Source organism: Muscardinus avellanarius (assembly GCF_963383645.1).
Source record: "Muscardinus avellanarius genome assembly, chromosome: 3".
Classification (NCBI taxonomy): domain Eukaryota; kingdom Metazoa; phylum Chordata; class Mammalia; order Rodentia; family Gliridae; genus Muscardinus; species Muscardinus avellanarius.
In genome coordinates, this window is record NC_137788.1 from 98,932,045 (window position 1) to 98,956,108 (window position 24,064).

Consider the following 24,064-nt stretch of genomic DNA (forward strand, 5'->3'; position numbering starts at 1 on the left):
AGGGTCGGGTATGGTGGCACACGCTTGTAATCCCAATACTTGGGAGGCTGAGACAGGAGGATCAAAGGTTCAAAACCAGCCTCAGCAACTTAGTGAGGCTCTCAGCAACCTAGTGAGATTCTGTTTCCAAATAAGAAACAAAACCTGGCTGAGGGTGTAGCTTGGAGGCAGAATGCCTCTGGGTTCAATTCCCAGTACAGAGAGAGAGAGAGAGAGAGAGAGAGAGAGAGAGAGAGAGGTGTGCAGAAGTAGTTCTGGGCTTAAAACAAATAAAAACAAATGAATCTGGAAATTGCTTCTGGGACAGGGCCAGCAAACTCCTTCTGGTGCCTAATGTTTTTGGTATGGCAGCTTCTCAATTACTTAACAAACAGGTTCTGAGAAGCGAGCATTGTGGGAGCTATCGAGATGAAACAGCGCAGTGTGGCCTGGAGGAGTCAGGGCGGGGAGGAGTGACAGATCCACAGGCGAAGCCAAACTGCAAGTAGTGGACTACGGTGGGCTAGGATAGGGTCACAAGACAGGACGTGGCACGTGCTATGTGCCTTCCAGGGAAGTCATATGCCATTTAATCTAATGACTAGTCAGGGCCACCACCCCACACCCATCACACATTTCTCCACGTACAACAGTACAACACCAGGGCACTTTCAACACTTTCCCTCCACCCAGGGCAGAAGCCGCTTATCGGCCACGTTGGTCCTGTCCTGGGCGCCACTGCAGGGACTCTGGTGACCATGGCAGAGGCCGTACCTTTCAAGACCACGGGCATCCAAGGCCCAGGATGGGGCACGGTGGTTAGGAGGCCCCTACACTGTGTCTGGGCGAGGGCAGCCTCCTCCCCGAGATAACGTCTCTTCACTCTCTTTCATCCCGGCCAGGCCGCGGGTCCGCCGCCGCAGTGAAGCCGCAACAATGCGACCGGCCTGGCGGGGCGGGGGCGACAGGGTCAACCGGAGGTGGGAAGAGGTTAGAGGTCGGGGGTCAGGGGCGCTCGGCGCTCCCGGGCTGCAGCGGGAGGACCTGCGAGCTCCGGGAAGGCGGGGAGCCGGGCAGGGGCCAGGGGCCGGGCGCGGGCCGGGCGCGGGCTGCGCGCCTCGGCTCCGCGGGGGGAGGCTGCGCGGGGCCGCCCGGGTCCTGCAGAGAGCCGGCTCGGCCAGGCGCGGCGCCCGGCTCACCCCGCCCGGCGGAGGGCGCGCCCAGGCCAGGCGGGGCCGGGCGGGGAAGGCGCCGCTGCCATCGCCAGAGGGAGACATAGAGCCCCCTGAGCCCGGCCCCAGACGCCCCCTCCCCTAGGCCACCCGCGCTCGCCCCCGGCCGCGCGCCCTGGCCAGCGCCCCGCCCGGATGGGCAGACGCGAGGATGGCGCGGCCCCCCCGGCGTCGCGGGAGCGCGGGAGCCGGGCGCCGGGGCGCTGCGCTGAGGCCCCCGGAGCCGGCAGGTGTCCTTGGCCGCTCGGCCGCCGCCCGGGGAGCCCCGCCCCCGGGCCGGGCGCCGCGCAGGCCGCCCCGTCTGAGCCCCCCCGCGGCGCGGCCCCCGCAGCGCAGTCCCGGCCGCGGACGCCGGGCCCGAGGCTCGCTCCGGGCGCGCTTGTTTTGCTGCCGCCGCCTCGCCCTGCGCAGCCCCCGCCCGCCGGCCCGCCGCGCTCCGCTCCGCCCCGCCCGCCATCCGTGCGCCGCGCCGGATTTATGAATGGGGGGAAGACGCCGCACGCGGCCGCCGCCGCCCCGCGTTGACCGCGCGCAGCCCCGGCCCGCAGAGCTCCGGCTGCCCTGAGCGCGCCGGCCCGGCCCCGCCGCTCCGAGGACTTGTTGCTGCTGCGCCGCCGCTGGCCGCGCGGAGGCCGGCGCTCCCGCCCGCGGTCGGGAGCCGAGGGCGGCCCGCGTGAGTGCGAGCGCGCCGGGACCCCCGCGGGGCCCGGGCTGCCGGGGGAGGGGGCGTGTCCCGGCCCCGAGCATCCCCGAGTCGGTCCCCGGGAGGGAGCGTGCGCGGCCGGCCCCGACCTCCCCGGCCCCGCGCCGGAGCCTTCGGCTCTCCGCGCCCCTCCTGCCCCAACCCCAACCACCTGTGCACCCAGGAGCGCAACTCCTCCCGCCTGCGCCCCGGGGGGGAGGCAGGGGCAGGGCCAAGCCGCAGAGGGGGCCGCCGCCGCCTCCTGCCTCCTCCTCGTCTCCTCCTCCTCCCCGGTCTGACGCTGCCTCCTCGGGAAGGGTGTTTGGAGGGCAGCGGCCGCCCCAAGCCGGAGCCCCGCAGCGCTTCTTATGATCAGCTCGGTGTGTGTCTCCTCCTACCGCGGGCGCAAGTCGGGGAACAAGCCTCCGTCCAAAACATGTCTGAAGGAGGAGATGGCCAAGGGCGAGGCGTCGGAGAAGATCATCATCAACGTGGGCGGCACGCGACATGAGACCTACCGCAGCACCCTGCGCACCCTCCCGGGCACCCGCCTCGCCTGGCTGGCCGATCCCGACGGCGGGGGCCGGCCCGAGCCCGATGGCGGCGCCGTGGGCAGCAGCGGCAGCAGCGGCGGGGGCTGCGAGTTCTTCTTCGATCGGCACCCGGGCGTCTTCGCCTACGTGCTCAACTACTACCGCACCGGCAAGCTGCACTGCCCCGCCGACGTGTGCGGGCCGCTCTTCGAGGAGGAGCTCACCTTCTGGGGCATCGACGAGACCGACGTGGAGCCCTGCTGCTGGATGACCTATCGGCAGCACCGCGACGCGGAGGAGGCGCTCGACATCTTCGAGAGCCCGGACGGAGGCAGCGGCGGCACTGGGCCCAGCGACGAGGCCGGCGACGAAGAGCGGGAGCTGGCGCTGCAGCGCCTGGGCCCCCACGAGGGAGGCGCGGGGCCCGGCGCGGGGTCCGGGGGCTGCCGCGGGTGGCAGCCCCGCATGTGGGCGCTCTTCGAGGATCCCTACTCATCCAGGGCGGCCAGGGTGAGTGTCTGGGGCTTTCTGGGGTGTCTGTAGGGGGCTCCGTGGTGTTGGTGGTGGTGGTGTTGGTGGTGGTGGTGTTGGTGGTGGTGGTGAGATCCTGGGAGGATCCAGGCCTTTCTCACCTCCCTCCCAGCTCACTCCTGGGCTCTCAGGGGGATTACACACTCCCACCCTCTCCCCTGCACGCTCCTCCAGGAGACTGCACACACTTGACTTACTACTTGGCTCCAATCCCAGCTGCCTGCCTGCTTTGCCGCAACCCCCCAGTGAGTGGGGTGCCCTCAGCTCAGCTCTTCCAGCCCCTTCTTTGGTCTGCACAGGCCACCCCATCTTCAGCTGTCCTGGAGAACTGGGATTTGGCCCTCTGCTGGGGTGAGGCAGGCCTGAGGGAAGGAAACTGGGATGTGTGGCTGTGCCCCATACTTGCAGGCCATGCCACCCCATTTAAATCCTGCCAGCATCTTGGTATGCTGGCAGCTTTGCATTTTAGAGGGGTGGATAGGCTCCAGCATGCTCAGCTCAGGAGAGGCAGAGCTGAGACCAGAACCCAGGCCTCTGGTCCAGGCCGAGGATGAACATTCGTCCAGTGAGCAGGCCATGCCCGAGGCTTCCTGCCTGCACACCAGGAGCGCCTGGCCTTCACCGGGGATGAGGGGAGAGTTGGGCCAGAAGGGCTCACTGCTGTGTGCCCACTGCCAGTGGCCAGCCACAGGCTTCCTCATGATGATACCAGATTTGCTGCTGCTTCTTTTCTTCCTCCTGCAGCACACAGTGGTTTTCCAGAAAGCCCTGGTTCAGGTTACTGCTCCAAATGGGAGTGGGGGTGAGGGGAGTAGAGGATGATTTAGGGAAGACCTAGACATCCCTTCACCCTGCTCTCCCTAAATGAACCCAGTTTCCTGTAACCCTTAGAGGTGGGAGGGGCTGGTGTCAAGGAGACACTCACCCCATTATATACTGGGGCAGCCACCCCCCCCACCTCCAAGGATAAGGATGGCTTTAGATTCTGTGTGTGTTTGCGCACACATGCACGTGTGCAAAGTTTGAGCCCAGGGGCATTTTACCATACCCCTAGCCCTATTTATTTATTTATTTTTGTAGTACTAGGGATTGAACCCACAGACGTCTATCTCTAAGCTACTCTCCCAGTCTTTTTTTTGTTTTGGTTTGTTTTTTGTTTTGAAGCAGGGTCTTGCTAGGTTGATGAGTCTCACTATTTGCTGAGGCTGTCCTTGGACCTGTGATCTTCCTGTCTAAGCCTCCCAAGTACTAGGATTACAGGTGTGCACCCCCACACCTGGCTTACCCCCAGCCCTTTTTATTTTTCATTTTGAGACAGGGTCCCACTAAGTTGCTGGGGCTGGCCTTGAACTTTCGATCCTCCTGCCTCAGCCACCTAGAGTACTGGGATCACAGGCATGCAGCACACAGGCTGCCTCTCTCTAGAAAATCCCCAGGGCTGGTGTCTGCAGCCCTGATCTCATGGCCACAGCCTAAAGCCTGGCTGGAGGACAGGAGAGGACAGAGTAATGTGTTGGGTCTTGGGACTGCTTGCTATAGAGGCTGGTTGGTATTTCTGGCAAAACCCAGTCATCACGTTAATGAATCTCAAGGCCCTTCCCTTCCCTTAGCACCCCCTGGGCTGGGCCTCATCTTACTCCCCACCCAGGGGAGGGGGGTGGAATTGGATGGCAGGGAGGGACTATGTTGGCATAAATGCCAGACCAGGACAGATGCATCCCCTGCCTTAAAAAGGAACAGAGGTCCCAGGGGCCGTGGCATGCCAGACTGGGACCGCAGGTAGCCACTCGAAGGTAGGGATCTCTTTCAGGTCCCTTCCTGCTTCAGCTGCCTTGATTTCTTTCCTCGTAGCACCAAAGCCAGCTCAGAAAGTGCAGGCACAGTAGAGCCTCCAGCCTGGATCTGCTGTGAGTTCCAAGGGCTTGCCATGCAGGTCACTGACACTGCTGGCCTTGACCTGGCTGTCTGCATTCGACAGACAAGCACAGATCATTCAGACTCTTTCAAAGTCAAAGAACAGGGAAGAGGCAGGTGTAGCTTAATAAAGATGAGGAAAGGGGACAAACCAGGGGGCAGGGATGAGAGGAGGGTTTAGGAGAGCTAGGCCCTATTTCTGAGCATTCTGGGGTCTCTGGGGACTTTTCATTTGCTCAGGCTCTTCCTTCTGGGATCTCAAAGGGACTGTACCATCAATGAACTTATTTATTTTCTCCTCAACCCACTGAAAAATGGCCCAGCCAAAGCCTCTATAATTAAGTCTGGAGCCCAGTGTGCCCCTTGGAGGCCTCCGGGGACCTTTGAGCATGCATCATTTTAGGCTGGGCATTCCAGTTGAATTCTAAAGTTGGGGCAGGGCAGGGTTAATTCTCCCATGTAAGCAATACAGAAACTAGGATCCAGAGACATCATGTGTCTTGCCAAAGACAACTAATAGCAGAGCCAGCAAACCACTCTTAGTTTCCAGCCTTCAGGTTGGTAGTATGGATATGCATAGCTGTATGGGGCCCTGGCCAGCACTTGTACCAAAATGGGATTTGCCTCCTGCTAAGGAAAACGAGCCCTCGGCTGCTCCTGGACACACAGGTGGAAATACACAGTTTAAAATATTCATTAATAACCGTTACTCAATAAGCGCGCTGTGCGGATACTTGGCTATGCATACTTTGCCTTAATCCCTAATCCTCCTAATGAACTTAAACCAGAGCCATTACCCCCATTTAACAGATTGAGACTGTGAGTGGGTAAACAGCTGGCCTGAGATCACACAGCCAGGGAGAGGCGAGGCTTGAATCAAAGCCAGAGTTCCCTGACTCTCGACTCCTCGCTGTGGTCACGGTGGCCTCTTCCTATTGACCCAGGCTGTTTTCAGCACGAAGAGGTGGCTAGTTTCTTGCTCTGGCTGCAGGGTGTTCCAAGGCTCTGTACCTCCTGTGGATGACAGCAGAACCCCCAAGAGCAGATGGGGACATCAGAAAGGACACTTGTTCTGTTACACCGCTAGGCCTGCAGGCACAGTGCCATGCAGGGCTCTGGGGCCTCACTCTTCCTCGCCATGGACCCCAAGCCAGTAACACTGTCTCGTCCCCATCCCAGCCCTGTGCTCCTGGGTATGTGTGCATGCCTCTCTGGAAGGGGCCTGCAGCACTGGGTGTTGGTGTGGGGGTGCTTGCTCTGTCACCTAGGAGGGCTCATGAGGGCAGAAGAGCAGCACTCTACCTCCAGGGTGTTTCTTTGCACACAGTAGCCTGGTCATTTGAGTAGTTGCGTTATGACAAGAGCAAAACAGACACAAATGGAAAGTGAACTGAGCTGATTAGGAGAGTCTGTTGCCTAGCTACCGGGCCTGACCCGCAGAGCTGCTCCTGGCCTGGGATGCACACCCGGGATGTGCTCTCTGCGGCCCGGCCCGTGGGTGGCTGCTGCTATGATTCTGTTTCGGTGGCTGAGCTGGGGCCAGCAAGAGGGGCTGGCTGGTCCTGTCTCCACCTACCCTCTGCCCCAGTCAGAGTGAGCACTCCTTAGGTGGCTTTCCAGCCTCGGGGCTGGAACAGGGCTTTGGCAGCATGCTGAGCTCTAGAATCATGCCTTCCTCCTCCCATGTATTTGTTTATTTACTTGTTTATTTGTGGTAGTAGGGATTGAACCCAGGGACATTCTGCCTCCAAGCTCCACTCCCAGCCCTATTTTTTTTTTAACTTTTTATTTTGAAACAGGGTCTCGTTAGATTGGTGAGAATCTTACTGTTTGCCAAGGTTGTCCTTGAACCTGCGATCTTCCTGTCTCAGCCTCCCAAGTACTGGGATTACAGACTTGAGCCACTTCACCCAGCGGCCTTCCTTCTCTTCTGAGAGCAGTCTGCTGGGCTGCTGAGTGGGACGCTGGATCACCTGCGTCCCTCACTTCAGCCTCCAGAGGTGTCAGGGGCTGGGCTGGCTCTAGCTCAGCTATCAACCCTATTAAGGATTATAGTCCTTCTTTCGCTAAATCAGTTCCTGGGTGGATTCCCCTACGCACACACAATGTTTCCCTTCCAAGTACAGGAGGTGACCCACAAACCCTCCCTACTTTGGGAGGAACGGGAGTAGGATTTTCATCTTTTAACAGGGCCTGTACGAGTGACAGGTGCCTGACCTGTGCTTTCTCTCACTAGCTCCTCTGCAGGTGAGGAAGGGATTATTAACCTCGATTAGGAAACTGAGGCACAGAGAGGCTTGCCCGGGGCAGAGCAGCCAGGGGTAGAATTCGGATGCAAACCCAGTCTGTGCATCCAGGGGTGTTCTACCACTGCCTTGTGGCCCGGGCCGGCAAGGACCCTCATGAGAGACTTCCTCCTGGCTCTCCTCCTGGCCCTCCCTCCACTTCTCATTTCTGGAGCTGCTTGCATCTGGCCCTCTCTGTCTCTTCTCACCAGGGGACTTTCATAAGGAAAAAGAAGCAAGGCTTGGTTAGGAGTAAACACTAGGTTTCCCTTGGCCCAGGCAGAGAAAGGAAACAGACCTCTGGGAAAGAAATGCAAAGCCCCAGGTCCCTTTTGAAGACCCCGTGGCTTCTCTGGTTTAGTACTGCCTGGGGACCCTGCTCAGGTCTCGGCAGGCTTTGGAATGAGTGCCAGCGCTCACTGATCCTGGCCCTCTGAGCTAGGGTGACGAGGAACCTTAGCCAGGTGGGCAGTGCCAACCTGCCCCAGGCAGCCCCTCCACTGCCCTCCCGAGGTGCAAGATGGGCCAGGTCAAAGGCTGTGGCCCCCATGGGCTTCCCTCCTGGTTGCCTCCTGGTTTGGGTTTTGTTTGGGTTTTTTTTTCTCTCTCTCTCTCATTCTGAACAGACCAACATGTGCCGCTGAACATCTTGTCTCTGGATGATGAGGTGTTTCTGTTTGTCACCGTTTGGGTTGGGGTGTGGAGGGGAGGAGGGGGATAAAATAAACTTGGGCTATTTTGGGGAGCAGGGGGTGGGGGAGCAAACAGGAGCAGAGTCAGGCAGCTGGGCCCTGGGAGCAGGGAGCCCCTGGATACCTCACCTCCACCAGGGACATTGCAAACACTCGTGCCAGCCTTGCTTCCTGGGCTTGACCCCCGCCTAGCTCCCTGCTGAGGCGGTCACTGAGCCCCTGGCAGGAAGGGGCTTGGCCCCTCCAAGAACCCCAGCGCCTGGAGGTATTCCTGGACACACCTGTCACCTCTGGCCCCAGTCAGGAGGGCTAATGACTACCCCTCCTGACAGGCTCTCAGTAGCAGGAGAGGGAACAGCAGTGACCTGCTCTCCCTGGTCATCCACATGGTGGGTTGTAGAAATAGACAGGGGAATCGGGGTCTCTGTGCCTCAGGTCATGTATAGTTAGGTAGCAGTGGAGGGAATTAGGGGATGAGAAAGGGTAACAATAATAGCAGATGGGTTACACAGGGGCCACATAGTGATGATAAAGTCCAGTACGAGGTAGGAGGACCTGCACATGGGATGGGGGCTGTTCGGCAAGGAGAGAGAGAGACGTTGAGCTTGGCGGCCAAGGGAGAGGGGAGGCGGTGGTTGTAGGATAATGACTTAGCTCCCTTAAATAATTTTTAGAAGGAGGCAGTTTATAAATAAATATATAAATAAATAAATTTCCCATGTGGGTGGTGCTGAACCACGCAGAGTTAGGGAAAAGGGCATTTCCTGGCCAGGGAGACAAGCCCAAGTAGAGGTGGGGCTGCATGGGACACGAGGGGCAGTGACCAGGAATTCCATTTGACTGGATAGGAGATTCTTGGTGGGGGAGTGTCTGGGCTGGACCGGATCCCATCTGGGATGGGTCTCAGCAGCTCTAGAAACTGGCTTTGGACACCAGAACCAGAGGAGCCCAGCTTGGGCTGAGAGGAACCAGGGCCTGACTTGTTCCTAGGAGAGCCATAAGAAGAGAGGAGGGGTGCTGCCAGCTGGGGCCTGGCCTCAGTGCAGGCCCTCACTGCGCAGAGGGCCTTCCTCTCCTGCCTCCCTCCCCGTCGGCACCCAGTTTGCTTTCCAGCACTAGGCTCTCACTCCCCAGGAGGCTCAGCCCCTCACCCCATCCCCACAGATCTTCCTCTGCAAGCCTCTTTGGCTGTGTTCTCAATTTTCCCTTCTCCTACACTTCATCCTTAATATAGGTTTTTGGGCATGAGTCTCCTTCTGTTTATCTGTCCATCTGTCTCCCTGGCCCTCCTTCCTCGGGCTCCCCTCCTCTGCCCCCAGTGATTGTATTTAGTTCCCAGTGATTGGTGTCTGTCACCTCTCCCCTCATCCAGCCTGTGCCAGAATCCTGAGACACTGCAGGCTCTGCCGAGCATACCACTCTCATTTCTTTGAATCCTCAAATAGCCCTATAAGGTAGGTTCTCCTGTCACCCCTGAAACACAAAGCACACTGCGGCCCCAGTGCCTTCGCACTGCTGGTTCCTTCAGATGGGCCTTCCAGATGTCACCTTGTCATCGTGCTCTCCCTGACCAACCCTTTGAAATAGCTCCCCGACTTCACACCCCTCTCCTTCTTCTATTTCTCTCCATAACACTAGACCGTCCCACATACTACCTATTTTACTTGTTTAGTTGTGAGCAGTCTCCTTTCACTAGAATGCAGCATTCTTGGTGCAGGGGTGCTTGTCTGGGTGCTTTTCCTGTCATTCCCTGCACAGTGTCTAGTGCATAGTAGGTGTTCAGTTTTCCATTTTATAGATAAAGCTCCTAAGGCTAGGAGAGGCTGACAGAGCCCATATTGAACCCAAAGCACATGACCTTACATTTCCGCATGGACAGTCTTATTTATGGTGGGATTGGTGGAGGAAGCTGGTAACAGGGCTGACCCTTTAGCCAAAATGTCTGGGCCTTTGGAGATGGTGGGTGCCTACAGGACAAAGTGGCCAGCCGGTGTCTGAGGGTCCCAGGGGAGGAGGATGCTCGGGGGAGAAGCCTAGTCCTGCTCAAAGGCAGGGCCTCCTCTTCCAGGGTGCGAGGGCCTCCCTCCTTCTCTTCACAACCAGGACAGGGGCTGCCACTGCTAGAGCCAGTTCATACCAGCAGTCTTCTGCTTGGGCAGTTTTGACTTCTAGCAGAATCCATAGGCTGTGGAAGGCGCTGATGGCTCCAGCCACGGAAATTAGGGCAAGTCACTCCGCCCAGGGCCTCAGTTTCTTCATCTGTAAAAGCAGAGAGGGAGTTGAAGTGGATGACCTTCTGAGTCTCTTCCCTTTCTGAAAAGCTGGGATTTTTCAGGCGATTGTGCTCCAGATCCAGCTTGCTTTCAGAAGCTGCACACCGGGATCCCCTGGGGCCCCCACACCTCAGCTCTGCCACCATCTTATCAAGCACTTACCAGGCACTTGCTGTGTAGAAAGCAGCTCGTTTAATCCTACAGTGGCGCTGTGAGCTGGCTGCTCTTTCTGGCCCCGGCTCACATGGAGCAAGTAGCACAGAGGCACCATTTGCCTGGTGGAGTGCCCGGGCTAGGATGAGGAACCCAGGCGGTCCGACCCGCTCTGGCCGAGGCTCTTGGCCCAGGGATCTGACCCGCTCCTTTGCCCTGGGTCTGGCAGCACACGAACTGGTGGACCGGAGGCTCCGAGGCAACTCTTAGTGCTGCAGGATGGTCCTGTGGGGGTCCATAGAAGGCTCAGACGTGAGACTGTGACCCCGTGTAGGGTGGCTGTACTGCAGCCCCTCGGGGATGGGGAGAGGGGCTTTTGTCCTGAGCAGCCTCCGATGGAGGGAGCTCTAGGAAGGAAAGCAGTGTCCCTGTGGCCTGGAGAAAAGCACCAGTTACAAACAGGTCCACCACTTAGGAAAGAAGCAGCTGGGGGAGCAGCTTAGGGGAGAAAGCAAGACATGGGTCAGTTCTGTGTGTAAAAAATAAAATAGGAAGAGCAAAAGTGAGCGACTGCAGCAGGAATAGCAGGCTGTGCCCCAGCCGGTAGGGGTGCTTTGTGCCTGCCGGGCCTGTAGGGTCCCTCGCCAGCTACAGAAGGAACTGAAGCAGGGGCAGCCGAGGAGGCGAGGCGGGCTCTTGGGTAAGAGCAGCCAGGGCCGCAGCGTCCTCCCTCCATTCTGCTCCGCTGCTCAGCCCCTTGGCAGCTCTTCCTGAACTTGTTTTTCCAAATCACTAATTAACCTATGCTCAGGCTCCCAGGTGGGCCGACTCCCCTGGCTAATGTCCCTCAGAGAAAGCGTACACACTTCCTATGCTTCAGAGCTGGGGCATGCTGTCCCCACCCCTGTCTCAACTACTTCTGCTGGGAGGAGCAGGGATGGAGCCAAGACCCTGGGTGCCCCAAACTGCTACTGCTACAGCTCATCTCTGATCCCTGCGGGGAGCCCAAGGGATGGAGCTGGGCACTGTCTTGGCAGCCATTTCCATTTCTTTTTCTTTCTTTCTTTCTTTCTTTCTTTCTTTCTTTCTTTTTTTTTTTTTTTTTTTTTTTTGGTGGTACTAGGGATTGAACCCAGGAACATTCTACCTCTGAGCTATACCCCCAGCCGTGTTTTATTTTGAAACAGGCCTCACTAAGTTGCTGAGGATAACCTTGAACCTGCCTCCTCCTATCTCAGCCTCCCAAGTACTGGGATTATGAGTGTGTGCCACCCCACCCTACTTGGCAGCCCATGTTTCAGGGGAGGAATATTGGGGCCAGCAAAAGACCCATGAAAGTTATCTTCCCTGGGAGAGACAGACAGAAGAGGTTCCAGCAAAGCTACAAAGGGGGACACTGTCTGTGGTCCATTCCCAGCTCCAGCCTCTCACTCTATTGCAAATCAACCTGTCCAAGCCCAAGTATAAATGAACTACATCCTAGCGTGTGCTGGGGGATCTGTCCTTAGTCCGAGGTGCACACCCCCAAGGGTGAAATAGGGAACCGGCTCAGCAGTTCAGAGCCGGCATTCCTGGACCCTAGAATCTACCCTGCCAGGAGGCTGTGAAGATAGTGTGTTACAGTGGGAAGGTACAAACTAAACAGTTTTCACTCAAATCTAGTTTTCAACTCTTCTAAGCTGTGTGACCTGAGACAAGTATATATCCTCTCTGATTCTCACTTCCTCCTGCATAAAATGGGATGAGGCTTGCTTCCCAACAACCTGGGAGGATTGAAGGTGGTGATGCATTGAGTGCCTAACAGTGCTAAGCTCAGAATACACAGGATGGATGTCCCTGCCCCAGGTTCCCTCCTCAGACTTACTCCTGCTCAAGAGACCTGGGGGCTCTGAGCTTCTTGTCTCATTTTTCCAGATTCCCCGGTGTTCACCGTTGGTGTTTAGCAGCCCCAAGAACAGGTTATTCTCACCCTGTCCTGGTGCAGAGCCCCAAAGAGGCAGGTCTGAGTCCTCGTTTGGTGGGGCAAGGCCAGGGCCAGGTGGAGGTGGGGCAGGGCAGGCACGGGGTTACCAAATGGTCATGGAGCCAGAGACCTCCCTCGCCTCTCTACCTAGGCTCAGCGGCCTGCTCAGGAAGGAAGTTCAGCCCCACCCACCAGGCCGGAGACTAGACCCCAGCCACGGGCTTCTGACAGTGCTGAATGGCACGGCATGAATAGCAGATGAAGGCTCCGTAATTGGTGTTATTACACGTGCATTTCATCTCCATTCATAACGATCAGACACTCAAGGCCAGCCGTTCCTCTGCCGAGCACCCCGGCATCCTTCTAGTCCAGGTCCCCACAGCTGCCGGAATCAGCGGCTGCCACCCTGGTCCTGATAAGTGCAGCTCATTTTTCTTTGGAGCTCATTGTCACAGAAAATGTCAGCAACCAGGCTTTCAGGCGGTGGTCTTTTTTGTGGGAACGGTGAGACTGGCCATTGTGCCTGTGGTCTTCCTCGCCATTTAGATAATCAGTGGGAATGCCCAGAGGTGAGAGGCGGGAGAAGGGCTGAGAATTGGGGCCTGAAGTGGCTTCCTGCTGGAGCTTTGGTTAATAGGCTCTGCTGACAGAAAGAGGTCCAGGGTCATTCCTCCCAGACCACTGCCCCTGAGCATCCCTTAAAGCTGTGAGCCTCAAATTTGAGGGTGCATGAGGACCACCTGGGAGGTTTACTAAAATAGATGGCGGGGCCTGGATCCTGGCATGTCTCACTCGGTAGGTTGAAGTGGAGCCTGAAGTTTGCATTTCTAACCCGTGCCGGAGAACCTTCTGGCCCAGGACCTCACAATGGGGACCACTGCCCAAAAACCTGGTTGCTCTGCTTGTGGTCCTTAGACACACAGCCTCCCCTGAGAGCTTGTGAGAAAGACACTTTTAGACCCTGCCCCAAACCTCCAGAATCAGAATCACATTAGAACAAGATTTGCAGCTGCTCTGGACACCCATTATTGCTCAAGAAGCCTTAATTAAAGCAGGATAGGTCAGGGTGGGCAGAGCTGTTATAAGTAGGGCTATGGTTTCCTGACTTGCCCCTGATGTCGCCAGAGCAACATCTGTCTTCCGTGCACAGTGACAGATTAGGAAGGGTTGCCCTACCACACCAAGGAGGTGGATAAAGACCCTCTGGGGCAGGAATTCCAGCCCTGGAGTCTGTCTGGACGCCCCCCCACCATGTAACAGACTGCCCAGTGGCCTATGTGTGCACCCTCTGTAAGCGAGGGTCCCTGCCCCCAGCAGCCCAACCACCCCTGTCCTGACAGCTGCTCCTTGCGCTCCTCCCCTGCCCGTAGGTGGTAGCCTTCGCCTCTCTCTTCTTCATCCTGGTCTCTATCACCACCTTCTGCCTGGAGACGCACGAGGCCTTCAACATCGACCGCAACGTGACAGAGGTGCACCGGGTGGGGAACGTCACCAGCGTGCGCTTCCGGCGGGAGGTGCAGACGGAGCCCATTCTGACCTACATCGAGGGCGTGTGTGTGCTGTGGTTCACACTAGAGTTCCTGGTGCGCATCGTGTGCTGCCCCGACACACTGGACTTCGTCAAGAACCTGCTCAACATCATTGACTTCGTGGCCATCCTGCCCTTCTACCTGGAGGTGGGGCTGAGCGGCCTGTCCTCCAAGGCCGCTCGGGATGTGCTGGGCTTCCTGCGCGTCGTGCGCTTCGTGCGCATCCTGCGGATCTTCAAGCTGACGCGCCATTTCGTGGGGCTGCGCGTGCTGGGCCACACGCTCCGCGCCAGCACCAACGAGTTCCTGCTGCTCATCATCTTCCTGGCTCTGGGCGTGCTCATCTTCGCCACCATGATCTACTACGCGGAGCGCATAGGTGCCAGGCCCTCTGACCCGCGGGGCAATGACCACACCGACTTCAAGAACATCCCCATTGGCTTCTGGTGGGCTGTGGTCACCATGACGACGCTGGGCTATGGGGACATGTACCCTAGGACGTGGTCAGGCATGCTGGTGGGGGCGCTGTGCGCGCTGGCGGGCGTGCTCACCATCGCCATGCCCGTGCCTGTCATCGTCAACAACTTCGGCATGTACTACTCCCTGGCCATGGCCAAACAGAAGCTGCCCAAGAAGCGAAAGAAGCACGTGCCCCGGCCGCCCCAGCTCGAGTCACCCACTTACTGCAAGTCCGAGGAGACCTCGCCTCGGGACAGCACCTACAGCGACACCAGCCCCCCTGCCCGGGAAGAGGGTCTGGTGGAGAGGAAACGGGCTGGTGAGTAGGGAATGGGAAGGGGCCCCTCTTCTCCAGGGGCTGAGCGAGTCCCCTAGTGAACCTCAGCCCTTGGGACGTTGGGCTACCCTTTCATGTGCCGGCTTCCTTAAGGATAAGGTACATCTTAATGAGGTGAATGATGGAGGCCAGCTGTTTTCCTCTGGCTTTCTAAGCTTCTGAACATCAGAGTCTGCAGAGTGAGTGTGCTACCCAACATAGGCTGGGATGGGCAGGCAGCACATGGGCTATGTAGTAGAATTCCTGGTTTCCGGTCTCTTCTAGGCTGCTTCGCAGTTTGTCCTGAGACCAGAGTCTGTCAGAGTCAGTCAGTCAGTCTCTCTCTCTCTCTCTCTCTCTCTCACCTGTAAAAGAGGAATTTGATATCAGTATCCCCCAAAACTCTGATGAGACCCAAATTAATGATAGATAGGGATGCACTTTGAGGAGTTAAAAACCACTTGATTAATGTCAGGCACTGTCATTATTAGCCAGAGAGCAGGGCAGCTGTTCTTCTAAGGTGTGTCAACCCATGAATCACTTTTTTCCAAACATTTGAGTCTGGTGTCTTTTGGCCTAATCAATGTGATAACGTAACAGTAGTGGGAGGCTGCCTTCTGTTCAGCATAAGCTAGATTGAGTCCTGGGCTCAGTGTTTGATATGCAATGGAAAGGGGCCAAGGAGGAAGAGGCCCAGACAGCACTGGGAAGAGGGTGAAGGTGGCAGAAACTGGTATCTGCACCCCAGAAGGGGAGGGCCTGGGCATCCAAGTCCTGTCCTTCAAGAATTGAAAAGGCTTGCCCAAGAAAGCTCACTCCCACCTGGCTCAGGAGACAGGATGGAAGGTAGAGGGTAAGAAAGGCACCCAGCTATTAGGATGAGTTCAGTGCCTGGTGTGGGGCTGTTACACAGCAGCTCCTGGCTAAGCTCTCATCGTCTCAGGAAGCACCCAGGTGGGGACATACTGTGGACTCTTGGACTGTGCCCATCACATATGCTGGGGCCACTCACTCCCCAGGTCATCAGCACCCAGCAGGCTATCCTGTTACCCCCACTGGCATGGTACCCCTTTCTGATCCTCGAATGTGAGTCTTCAAAGGTGGGGGATGCTGCAGCTACACTCCAAGACCATTCGGGGCTTGGAGCAAATCCTCATATCCAAACGTGAAGGTGCTCAGGTGGCTCACAGCACAGCCACGCTGTCGCTCTGCCTCAGCCTGCCCGGGACTGCTCAGCTGCACCGAGGTCTTGCTGGGCCCATGCACAGCCCACAGTCTTCGGACCAATGAGACCCCCTCCTCCATGTCCCAGGGCCCAGCCTCACCTTGCTGCTGCCTACTGGGGCCGGGGCTGGGGCTTGGGACTGAGCCATGGAGGAGTCTCTCCTGCACAGCATCCTCCCTAGACACTGGGGAGCCCTGCGAGCAGAGGGCTCCAAGCCCATGGGGCACATCCAGGTAGGTGCCTGGTGAGTGAGAATAAACACCTTAGGTGGTGCAGCAAGAGAACTGTGGGGTCCCCTTGTGGTACCCAGCAAGCCAGGCATTCCCCGTGGAATACAGACTCATTCAGACACACAGGGAAGCAGCTTCTGTGCCTGCCCTTGCTGATCTCAGGGCACCATCCCAGATGGCAGATTGGGGAGACCTGCTGTTGGGTGCCTGTGCTGGGCTTCACCCCCTGGGATGACTATGCTGGTAGAGAGGCCCCTGCAGAGCAAGCGTGGCTTCCATCCTGGGCCCTGGCAGCCCTCAAAGCCTCCTCTTCCTCTGCTCCCTTCAGACTCTAAGCAGAATGGGGATGCCAATGCCGTGCTGTCAGACGAGGAGGGAGCCGGCCTCACCCAGCCCCTGGCCTCTGCCCCCACTCCTGAGGAGCGCCGGGCGCTGCGCCGCTCAGGCACCCGAGATAGAAACAAGAAGGCAGCCGCCTGCTTCCTGCTCAGTGCCGGGGACTATGCCTGCGCCGATGGCAGTGTGCGGAAAGGTATGGCTCCCCCGGCCGGGCAAGGGGGGAACCCCCATTCAGCTGAGTCTCCCCAGCCCTCTCCTCCCCTAAGCCCATGGCCACCATCCCCTCGACCCTGGATGCATCCCCCCCTTTTAAAATAGGTACCATGATCTCTTAGTCTTTGAATTAGAAAGGAGCCCAGCATCCCCAAAAGGTCCTTGGAACCCCTCCACCCCAAGGTGCCCACGGGGAAGAGCAGTGCTAGAGGGTTGAGGGCACCATGGGTTGGGGGCTTTGCCCCTGCTCTATTTTTATCCCCTTCTCTGCCTCTGGGTCCTGCTGCTGCCCCCTCCCCAGGCCTCTCTTGAATACACCCAAGGCTTCCCCAAGCAAACAGTTCCAGAGATGTCCACGGCTCGGGATTCGGGTGCCAGGTATTCGGAAAGCCCCCCGCAGCACCTCCTGTCCTTCACCAGGGTCCTCAAGGCCAGGGTGGGCTGACCACTCTGCCAGCACCAGGGTTGTGACAGTCCTCTCCAGGCAGAGGCAGAGGTGACCAGGTTAGGTGGCAGGGAGAGTATTCTGAGTCTTCTAAAGGATTTGAAGAGTTAACAGGAGCAGCCCAGCCCACTCCCCGCCCATCAGAGAAGGCTGGAACTCCATCACCAGGCTCCAAGCCTGCGGCAGGTGCATGGTGGAAGTTGAGCTGTGGAGCTGGGGATTCCTGGCCCGGAAAGGGGGAGGAGGAGCAGAAATGGTCAGGGATGGGCAAGGACCAGTGGTGGCTGAGAACCAGGATTCTCAAGATGCGACGCTCCTGCTGCCGTGTCTGATCACTTTTTGTCTTGACTGCTCCTGTGTTCTAACTTCCCTAAACATCTTTCCCAGTCCTGGGAAGTTCCAAAGTTCCAAAACACACACACACACACACACACACACACACACACACACACACACGTGCACACTCCAACTTCCCTAGCCATTTCTTTTCTTTTCTTTTGGTACTAAGGATGGAACCCAGGGGCATTCTGCCTCTATTTTTTATTCTTTATTTTGAAGCAGGTTCTCACTAAATTGCAGAGGGCCTCGCTAAGTAGCTGAGGCTGTTCGTGAACTGTGATCCTCCTGTCTCAGCCTCTCAAATGTTGGGATTACAAGTGTGTGCCACCACTCCCAGCCCCTGATCATTTCTTAACCAGCCAGATTTCCCATTCTTCACTTCCTACTACCCCCAAACTCCAGACCCCATCTGGGTTGATCCAGGAAGCAGTGGCCGCTGCAGGGATGGCACGCGCTGTCTCTGGTCTCTTGAAGGGGTCCCCTGGCTGCCCAGCCCTGGCAGGCTCTGGGGGCACCTTCTAGTGCTCCACCTTCTAGGTGTGTCCAGCTTTGCTGTGCATGTGGCATGAGTGGTAGAGAGCAGAAGCAGCAGTTTGGCACCTGGAAGGACAAAGCCCAGAGGCCACAGCTTAATGGCTGCAGCTAAGTGTGCTCAGACCTCGAACACCCTCACCTGTCCCTCCAGTGCCTCAGTCCTCAGGCACTGTGTGTGTCCTCTGCTGCCTGAACATGCTGGCTCTGCTGTATCCTTGATAATGGGCAGAGTCTAGCTCTGGCTAGAGCCTGCTAAGCTGACAGATAGCTATGCACATGGGATGCAAGGGCCCCCATCCCTGTGAGCAAACAGGGCTGAGTGCCAAGCACCCCTGATTCCCTCCCTGCACTCTGAGGGGCTCAGTGGAAGCTGAGATGTGGAAGAAGCTGCAAGGGCCTGGGTCAGGAGGGACCCGAGGTTCAGGGAGCAGCTAAACCTGTGAAGGGAGTGCACATGTGCAGGCGGGGGGAGCCTGGGTGCCACCACCCTGCCTCCCTGGGGTGTCTGGGGCCCTGCTGCTCTATTTTCAAGATGCCTCCACACTGCTTCTTGGCAACAAGCATGTAACTCCGCCAATTAGAGTGACCTTCGAGAGGGAACAGGTGGGTTGCTGGGAAACAGGCCCTGCTAAGCGAGCGTGGCAATTAACGTCGCCAAACTCCCAGTGCACGCTCGACAACTTTCCCCACACCATCCTGTGCCACCTCTCTGTACTGGGCTACACGTGGGACCAGAAGGGAGTGGTTCCAGGCCTTGTCCAGCCACCGCACAGACCCCGTCATTAACCTGTAGTCACACGCACGTGTGTTGGGGTGTCAGCAACCCGGGAGGAGGGGGGCAGGTGCCCACTGGGGCATCTTAGGATGGGTGCTGGAGTCTGTGTGGTCTTTCAAGGAGCTCAAGGGGAACTTGCCTAGGGACAGGACAGGACCAAGGTCAGCTGGGTGTGGGGCCCTGGAGTCTCCTCAGGAGCCCAGAAAGTCAAGGAGCCTCTCCCAGGAGCGCTCATCCCTTTGCCCCGTAGCCCAGGGCCACCTGCCCTGCCAGGTCCCCCAGAGCACGGACTCTGTGGAGCTGCCCCATGAGGAGCTGCACCCCTTTGACCCACATACCTTTTCTTCACCAAGGCTGTGAAAAGTCCCGGAGTCTAAACAACATAGCTGGAGCGGCTGGAACCAGTCTGGGGCTGTCGCCACTGGCATCGCGGTACAGCTCGCCCTACCCTCCGAGAAAGCTCCTGCTCTCCCATCCCTTCCACCCCCTTGCCAGCCCCCCACCCGGCCACTCAGCCCCTTAGGTACGCCCTCGGCTGGCCTCAGCCCTGCTCTGGACACACACCTAAGCAGCACATTTGACGTCCTCATCCCTCCTGGGGCCTTAGGGAGCAGTAGGAGCGAGCCACACATCAGCATGGAGCAGAATCCAGGCCTTTCAGCCTCTCCTGCACAGCACCCCAAAATGCTCAGCTGTGGAGTTTGACGGCAGGGAAGAACTCCTGCACTGCCCCCACCCAGTGCGCGCGCGCGCGTGTACACATACATACACACACACACACACACACACACACACACACACACACACACACACGGTCTTTTCTGTGCTCTTGGTGCTGGCATATCCAGGGCGTGGTGTCTGTGGACCTGGCTTCTGCCTCTGGGTCCCCGGGGCCAGGGGTGGTACACAGCACCTGGGACCAGTCAGCTTTGCCAGGGAGCCATGCCTGCATTAATGTTTTAATCACTACAAATGCATTTTCCATTCCTCATGAACTTTAACCAGTAACCAAACAGCCTGTCTGTCTGTCTGTCCATCCATCCCACACCAAGACCAGCAAGGAGCGAGGCTGTCACCCGGGGCATCTCTGCTGGCGCAAGGGGTTCTGACTCCTTGGAAGAGCAGTGCCCAGCGGCAGTGCTGCCCTGGGAGAAGAGACGCCATGTTTTCTGCTCTGGCCTGGGGCGCAGCAGGGGCTCCTCGAGTTGCACAAGCCACAGGCGGGCGGGTACCTGGGTACGGGGAGGTCCTCCTTACTGCGGGCCTATGCCCAGATTTAGCGGGTGACACCCAGTGGCAGCGCCCGGCATCCATCTGTGCCCCGCGCTGGCTGCAGCAGCTCTTCACACCGCTTCCTCTGCTTCCGAGACAGTTTTCCTCCCTCCCCTGCTCTCTCTGCTTCCCAGCCCTGCCTGTGAGTCACCTGCCACTCCCACCCAGCCTCTGCGCTCTGTACTCCTGCCAGAACCGGAGACTCATCTGATTTCTATAATTAAGTGTATTCATTTACCTAACGAGCAGGGAGCACAACAGGTTTGCGAGTCATCCGGCGAACAAGGGGCGTCGGTGCGCAGGGACAGCTGAGGGGAAGTGAGGAGACAGCCATCCCTCTGCACCTGCGCCTGCCTGCCACGCCCAGGAAGGTCTGCACCTGCCAGGAGGGCCCTCCCCGCCCAGGACCCAGGGACCCAGACCTCAGCTGAGACATTTCCTGTTTCACCTGAAGAGAATTAGACCTGGCAGCAGAGCCCAGTGCCTGACAATTTTTAGAGTCAGATTATGCAACTTTGTAGTGAGAGTGACTAAGGAAGGTCCATATCTGCTCCCTCCAGGGTGACAAAGATAGGTGTGGCTAGATAGCCTGCAGGGGTCTAATTCTGGAGGGCCACCCCAAACGGTGGCCTGGGCAAGATCTGATTATTACCCAGGACTTGGGGCAGGTTGCAAAGCAGTGCCAAAAGCATCTCCATCTCAGCATCTCTGCCAACCCTAGGAAGACACGGGATGGCCCTTCCAGAAAGCTCCATTCACAGTAGGCAGTGGGATACTCTAGCCCTAGCCCGGCCCTGGACTACAGGGCGTGCATGCTACCGCCTTTAAGAAGGGGACAGGTCCCCTTTAAGTGGTGAGGCTGGGGAAGCCTGTGGTTTAGATTAGAAATGCTGGCACCCACACACACACACACACTTCGCGGCCCAGTCTGAGCTTCCTTAAGCTGCCCATCTTCCTTGTGATGGCCCTGCCCCCCAAGGGCTGGTGTCAGGGGGTCTGGCAGGGACACGATGAGCTAGGTGTCCGGCTTAGCATGGGCGCCACAGCTATTTTCTCCAACTTGCTGTTCTGGTTCAGGGAACTGAGACGGCTATTTCTGTGGCAGCCCTCAAGTTGTCAAGAGCCCAAGTTTCCACGGCACCCACCGCCTCCTCCCCTCTTCCCTCCTACGGGGATGGGCATGCTCACGGCACCCCTGTGGGGGGCACAGATGTCCCTGGGCGACAGGATGCAGCAGTGCCAGGCTGGGGCCCCGAGTGCTTTGGGGGATGGGCTCCCACACACCCCACCTGGCTCTGTGAGGGGGGTACCCAGCTGGTGGGACAGCTGTGTAGGTGTCTGCCCCCAGCAACCTCTCAGGCCCTCTGGGACTTCCCAGGGCCCTAGAAAGGAGGGATCTAGTGTTTATAGCGCCCCAGGCACACCAGGCCCTGGCCTTGTGCCCCCAAGGCTCCCTGTAGCTGGGGCTCACCTCCTTTATTACAGGACAGGGAAGGAGCCTAGCAGGAGTTCTTGACCTCACCGAGAGGCAGTGCCTCAGCCCCCAGGGTTCTGAGAGGATTGGCACTGAGCTGTCACCAGAAGGGAGGTCACTGCAGCCTGGGGCTGGGGCTGGGGCTGGCCTAGGCTGGAAGGAGGAGGAAGGCTATTCTCTGAGAGGCACCCACCACAGAGCACCCAGGAGAACAGGGCCTCCTCAGCCCTAGTCCATGAGTGTCACCCTCTCAAACTTCCCGTCCTTGGGAGTTCCCAAGAGGATTCTGAGGAAGATTCCCCAACTTGTAGAAGCCTCTGAGGATGGAAAGCCCATGGCCGCCAATTAAAAAGCCACCTAAAGCCGAGTGTGGTGGCATACAGCTGTAATCCTCATGAAGATAGCAGGTTTGAGGCCAGCTTCAATGACTTAGCAAGACTTGCCACAACTTAAAGAGACCCTGTTTCAAAGCCTAAAAATAAAAAGGGCTAAGGGTGTAGCCAAGACCATTCTTTTCCCTATTTCTGCCCTGATGCACTGTCCCTAGTGCCTGCAGCCTCCCTGCTAGGCTGCGGGGTTGTGGTCCTTCTCCCCATTGCATTAGCTCTCTGAAGACCTGAGGGCTCCTGTTACCTGAGCAGGTATGGAAATGATCCCTAGTCCTGGATCTTCTGGGACTCCTGTTTCACTCCCTGTCCATTCAAGACCTTGTGGTAACCCAGGCCTTCCCGCCAGTGTGTCTCAGGATCTAGGGAACCTAGGGACACCCCTTCCCCTGGCGAGGGGGAACCAGTGGCTCAGCACTATGGCATGGACAGGTTAGTGTTAGAAGTTCAGGGGAAGACCATAACCCCCTCAGCTTCTCCTCAGAGGCCCAGAAACTAGCAGGCTGCAGTAGTGTTCAAGGAGGTGGCTCCAAGATGAGAACTCTTCCATCAGGAAGGTAGCAAGCTCTTCACGGAGGCAGAGCAACCCAGGGCCAGAGCTGTGGGGTCTGGATGCCGGACCTGGACCACAGACCCAATAGTTGCGGGGCTTATCTGGAGGGCCCTACGCTCCTACCCACACTGTTGGCCCAGCCTTCCTCTCTGCCACTGAGGAGTGAGAAGAAGGGAAGGCCAAGCCCCAGGCATCTGAGGGGTTGGGTCTTTTAGTAAGATACCCTTTATTGGCCTCTCTGGAGACAGGCATATTTATTCTCCCTGGCCTCCACCTGAGGCTGCATGCCCTCCATCTCTTCCTTGCACGTTGAGAATAGGAGCTGGGCACTGCATGGCTCCATGCTCTGGGGCCTTCTTCACCAGCTCTTTGGGGCGATGGATAGCTCTGAATGCTGCAGGCAGAGAGAGCTGTCTTCGGAGAGCTCAAATTGGGCAGGCATTAGCTGGAGTGGTGACCCATGAGTCACGGGTCCCATCAGGAATCTTCCCTATCACCTCCCTGCTAGGCTGTAGAGTTATGGTTCCTCCACCATTGGAGTTCTGAAGGCCTGAGAGGCTAGTGGTTACCTGAACAGATATGGAGATGAGCTGCAACATTAGCTGAATCACCTTAGCCCAGAACTGGGTTGGCGGAGGGGTGACGAAGGGCTCCCCAATCCTTGACCCATCCCACTCTTCCTGGCCCCTTAGCTCCGGCTCCCTGCCCCTTCCAGCCCTGCTCCTTAGCCTGCAGCCTGTGGATCAGCAGCTGGCTTCTTTCTAACCACTCATTCTTTGTTTCTCCCTTTCTTTTGCTGAACTCTTTGGCCCCCCAGAAGGCAATGTTGAGCCGAAAGCGTGCGTCCCAGTGTCTCACACCTGTGCTCTTTAAACACAGAGACCTGCCAAGACGCCCTCTCGTCCAACTATGCCCAGGCTGAAGTGCTCACCCTCTCTTAAAGCGGCACCAACGTGAGAGAGACGGGCAGACAGACAGAAAGCCAAAGGCTTAGGGAAACTTTGGAACTCAAACATGAATCTTTTGCTGGGAAAGACTCAGATATCTTTGTTTGCACAGAACTGGTGAAAAACCTCCCATGCGACCCTTGGGGCCCAGAGCCATCTGGGACTGATGTTGTTCTATTGTACATTGAAGAGATATATATGCACATATAGTATCTATATTCATACATACTATACTCGTGTGTGGTGCACGTGCTGCTGGTGGTCTGTCTTCTTTGTTAGGCTATGTCTGCCCAAGCCCTCTCCCCACCCCAAGTTTCTCACCCCCTTATCCTCTGCAGAGTCCCTGTTTCTTCAGGTTGTGTGTGTGGACTGTCCCAGGGAAAGTGCACTTGGGAACAGCCCATTCAGCTGGGTGGTCCCAGGTTACTCTCTCTCTTGGGGAGGGGGCATCAGCAGGTTGCCTGTTGAAGGTCACTGCGCCCCTAGCCCAACCCCACCCGGATGGGAGTTCTACCTCCCACCCACACCTCAGTTGTGGGGGCGCCCAGGGCCCCCCCACAGCCTCTACCACCCCTTCTAGTGTCCCACGTGTGTCCTTCATGGAGGGAGGTGTTTTGTCCTTTTCATTTCTTATTTATTTGTTCTGTCTCCCTCGTCCATTTGTTTTTAAAGATGCTGCTGGGCAGACGGGCAGGGAAGGGGTCTGTCTGCTCATCTGGCTCAGGGGTCTGAGAAGGGGATGCCTCGGGCGAGAGGAGACCAGTTGCAATACTGTACTTCCTGGCCGGTGG

The 24,064-nt window shown here is 57.6% G+C and overlaps 1 protein-coding gene across 3 annotated transcripts; it reads left to right on the plus strand.

The window, feature by feature from the left end:
- Positions 1 to 2,261: 2,261 nt before the first annotated feature.
- Positions 2,262 to 23,267, plus strand: KCNC4 (potassium voltage-gated channel subfamily C member 4; the record flags this gene model as incomplete). Of its 3 annotated transcripts, none has more annotated exons than XM_080691204.1 (4): positions 2,262 to 2,936; positions 13,608 to 14,544; positions 16,325 to 16,528; positions 23,206 to 23,267. In XM_080691204.1, 4 exons carry the CDS (start codon positions 2,262 to 2,264, stop codon positions 23,265 to 23,267), a joined length of 1,878 nt encoding a protein of 625 aa, XP_080547330.1. The 3 variants fall into 3 exon arrangements, with proteins under 3 accessions (XP_080547330.1, XP_080547331.1, XP_080547329.1); XM_080691205.1 differs by lacking the exon at positions 23,206 to 23,267 and adding an exon at positions 23,144 to 23,199; XM_080691203.1 differs by lacking the exon at positions 23,206 to 23,267 and adding an exon at positions 18,995 to 19,164.
- Between the last annotated feature and the right edge of the window lie 797 nt (positions 23,268 to 24,064).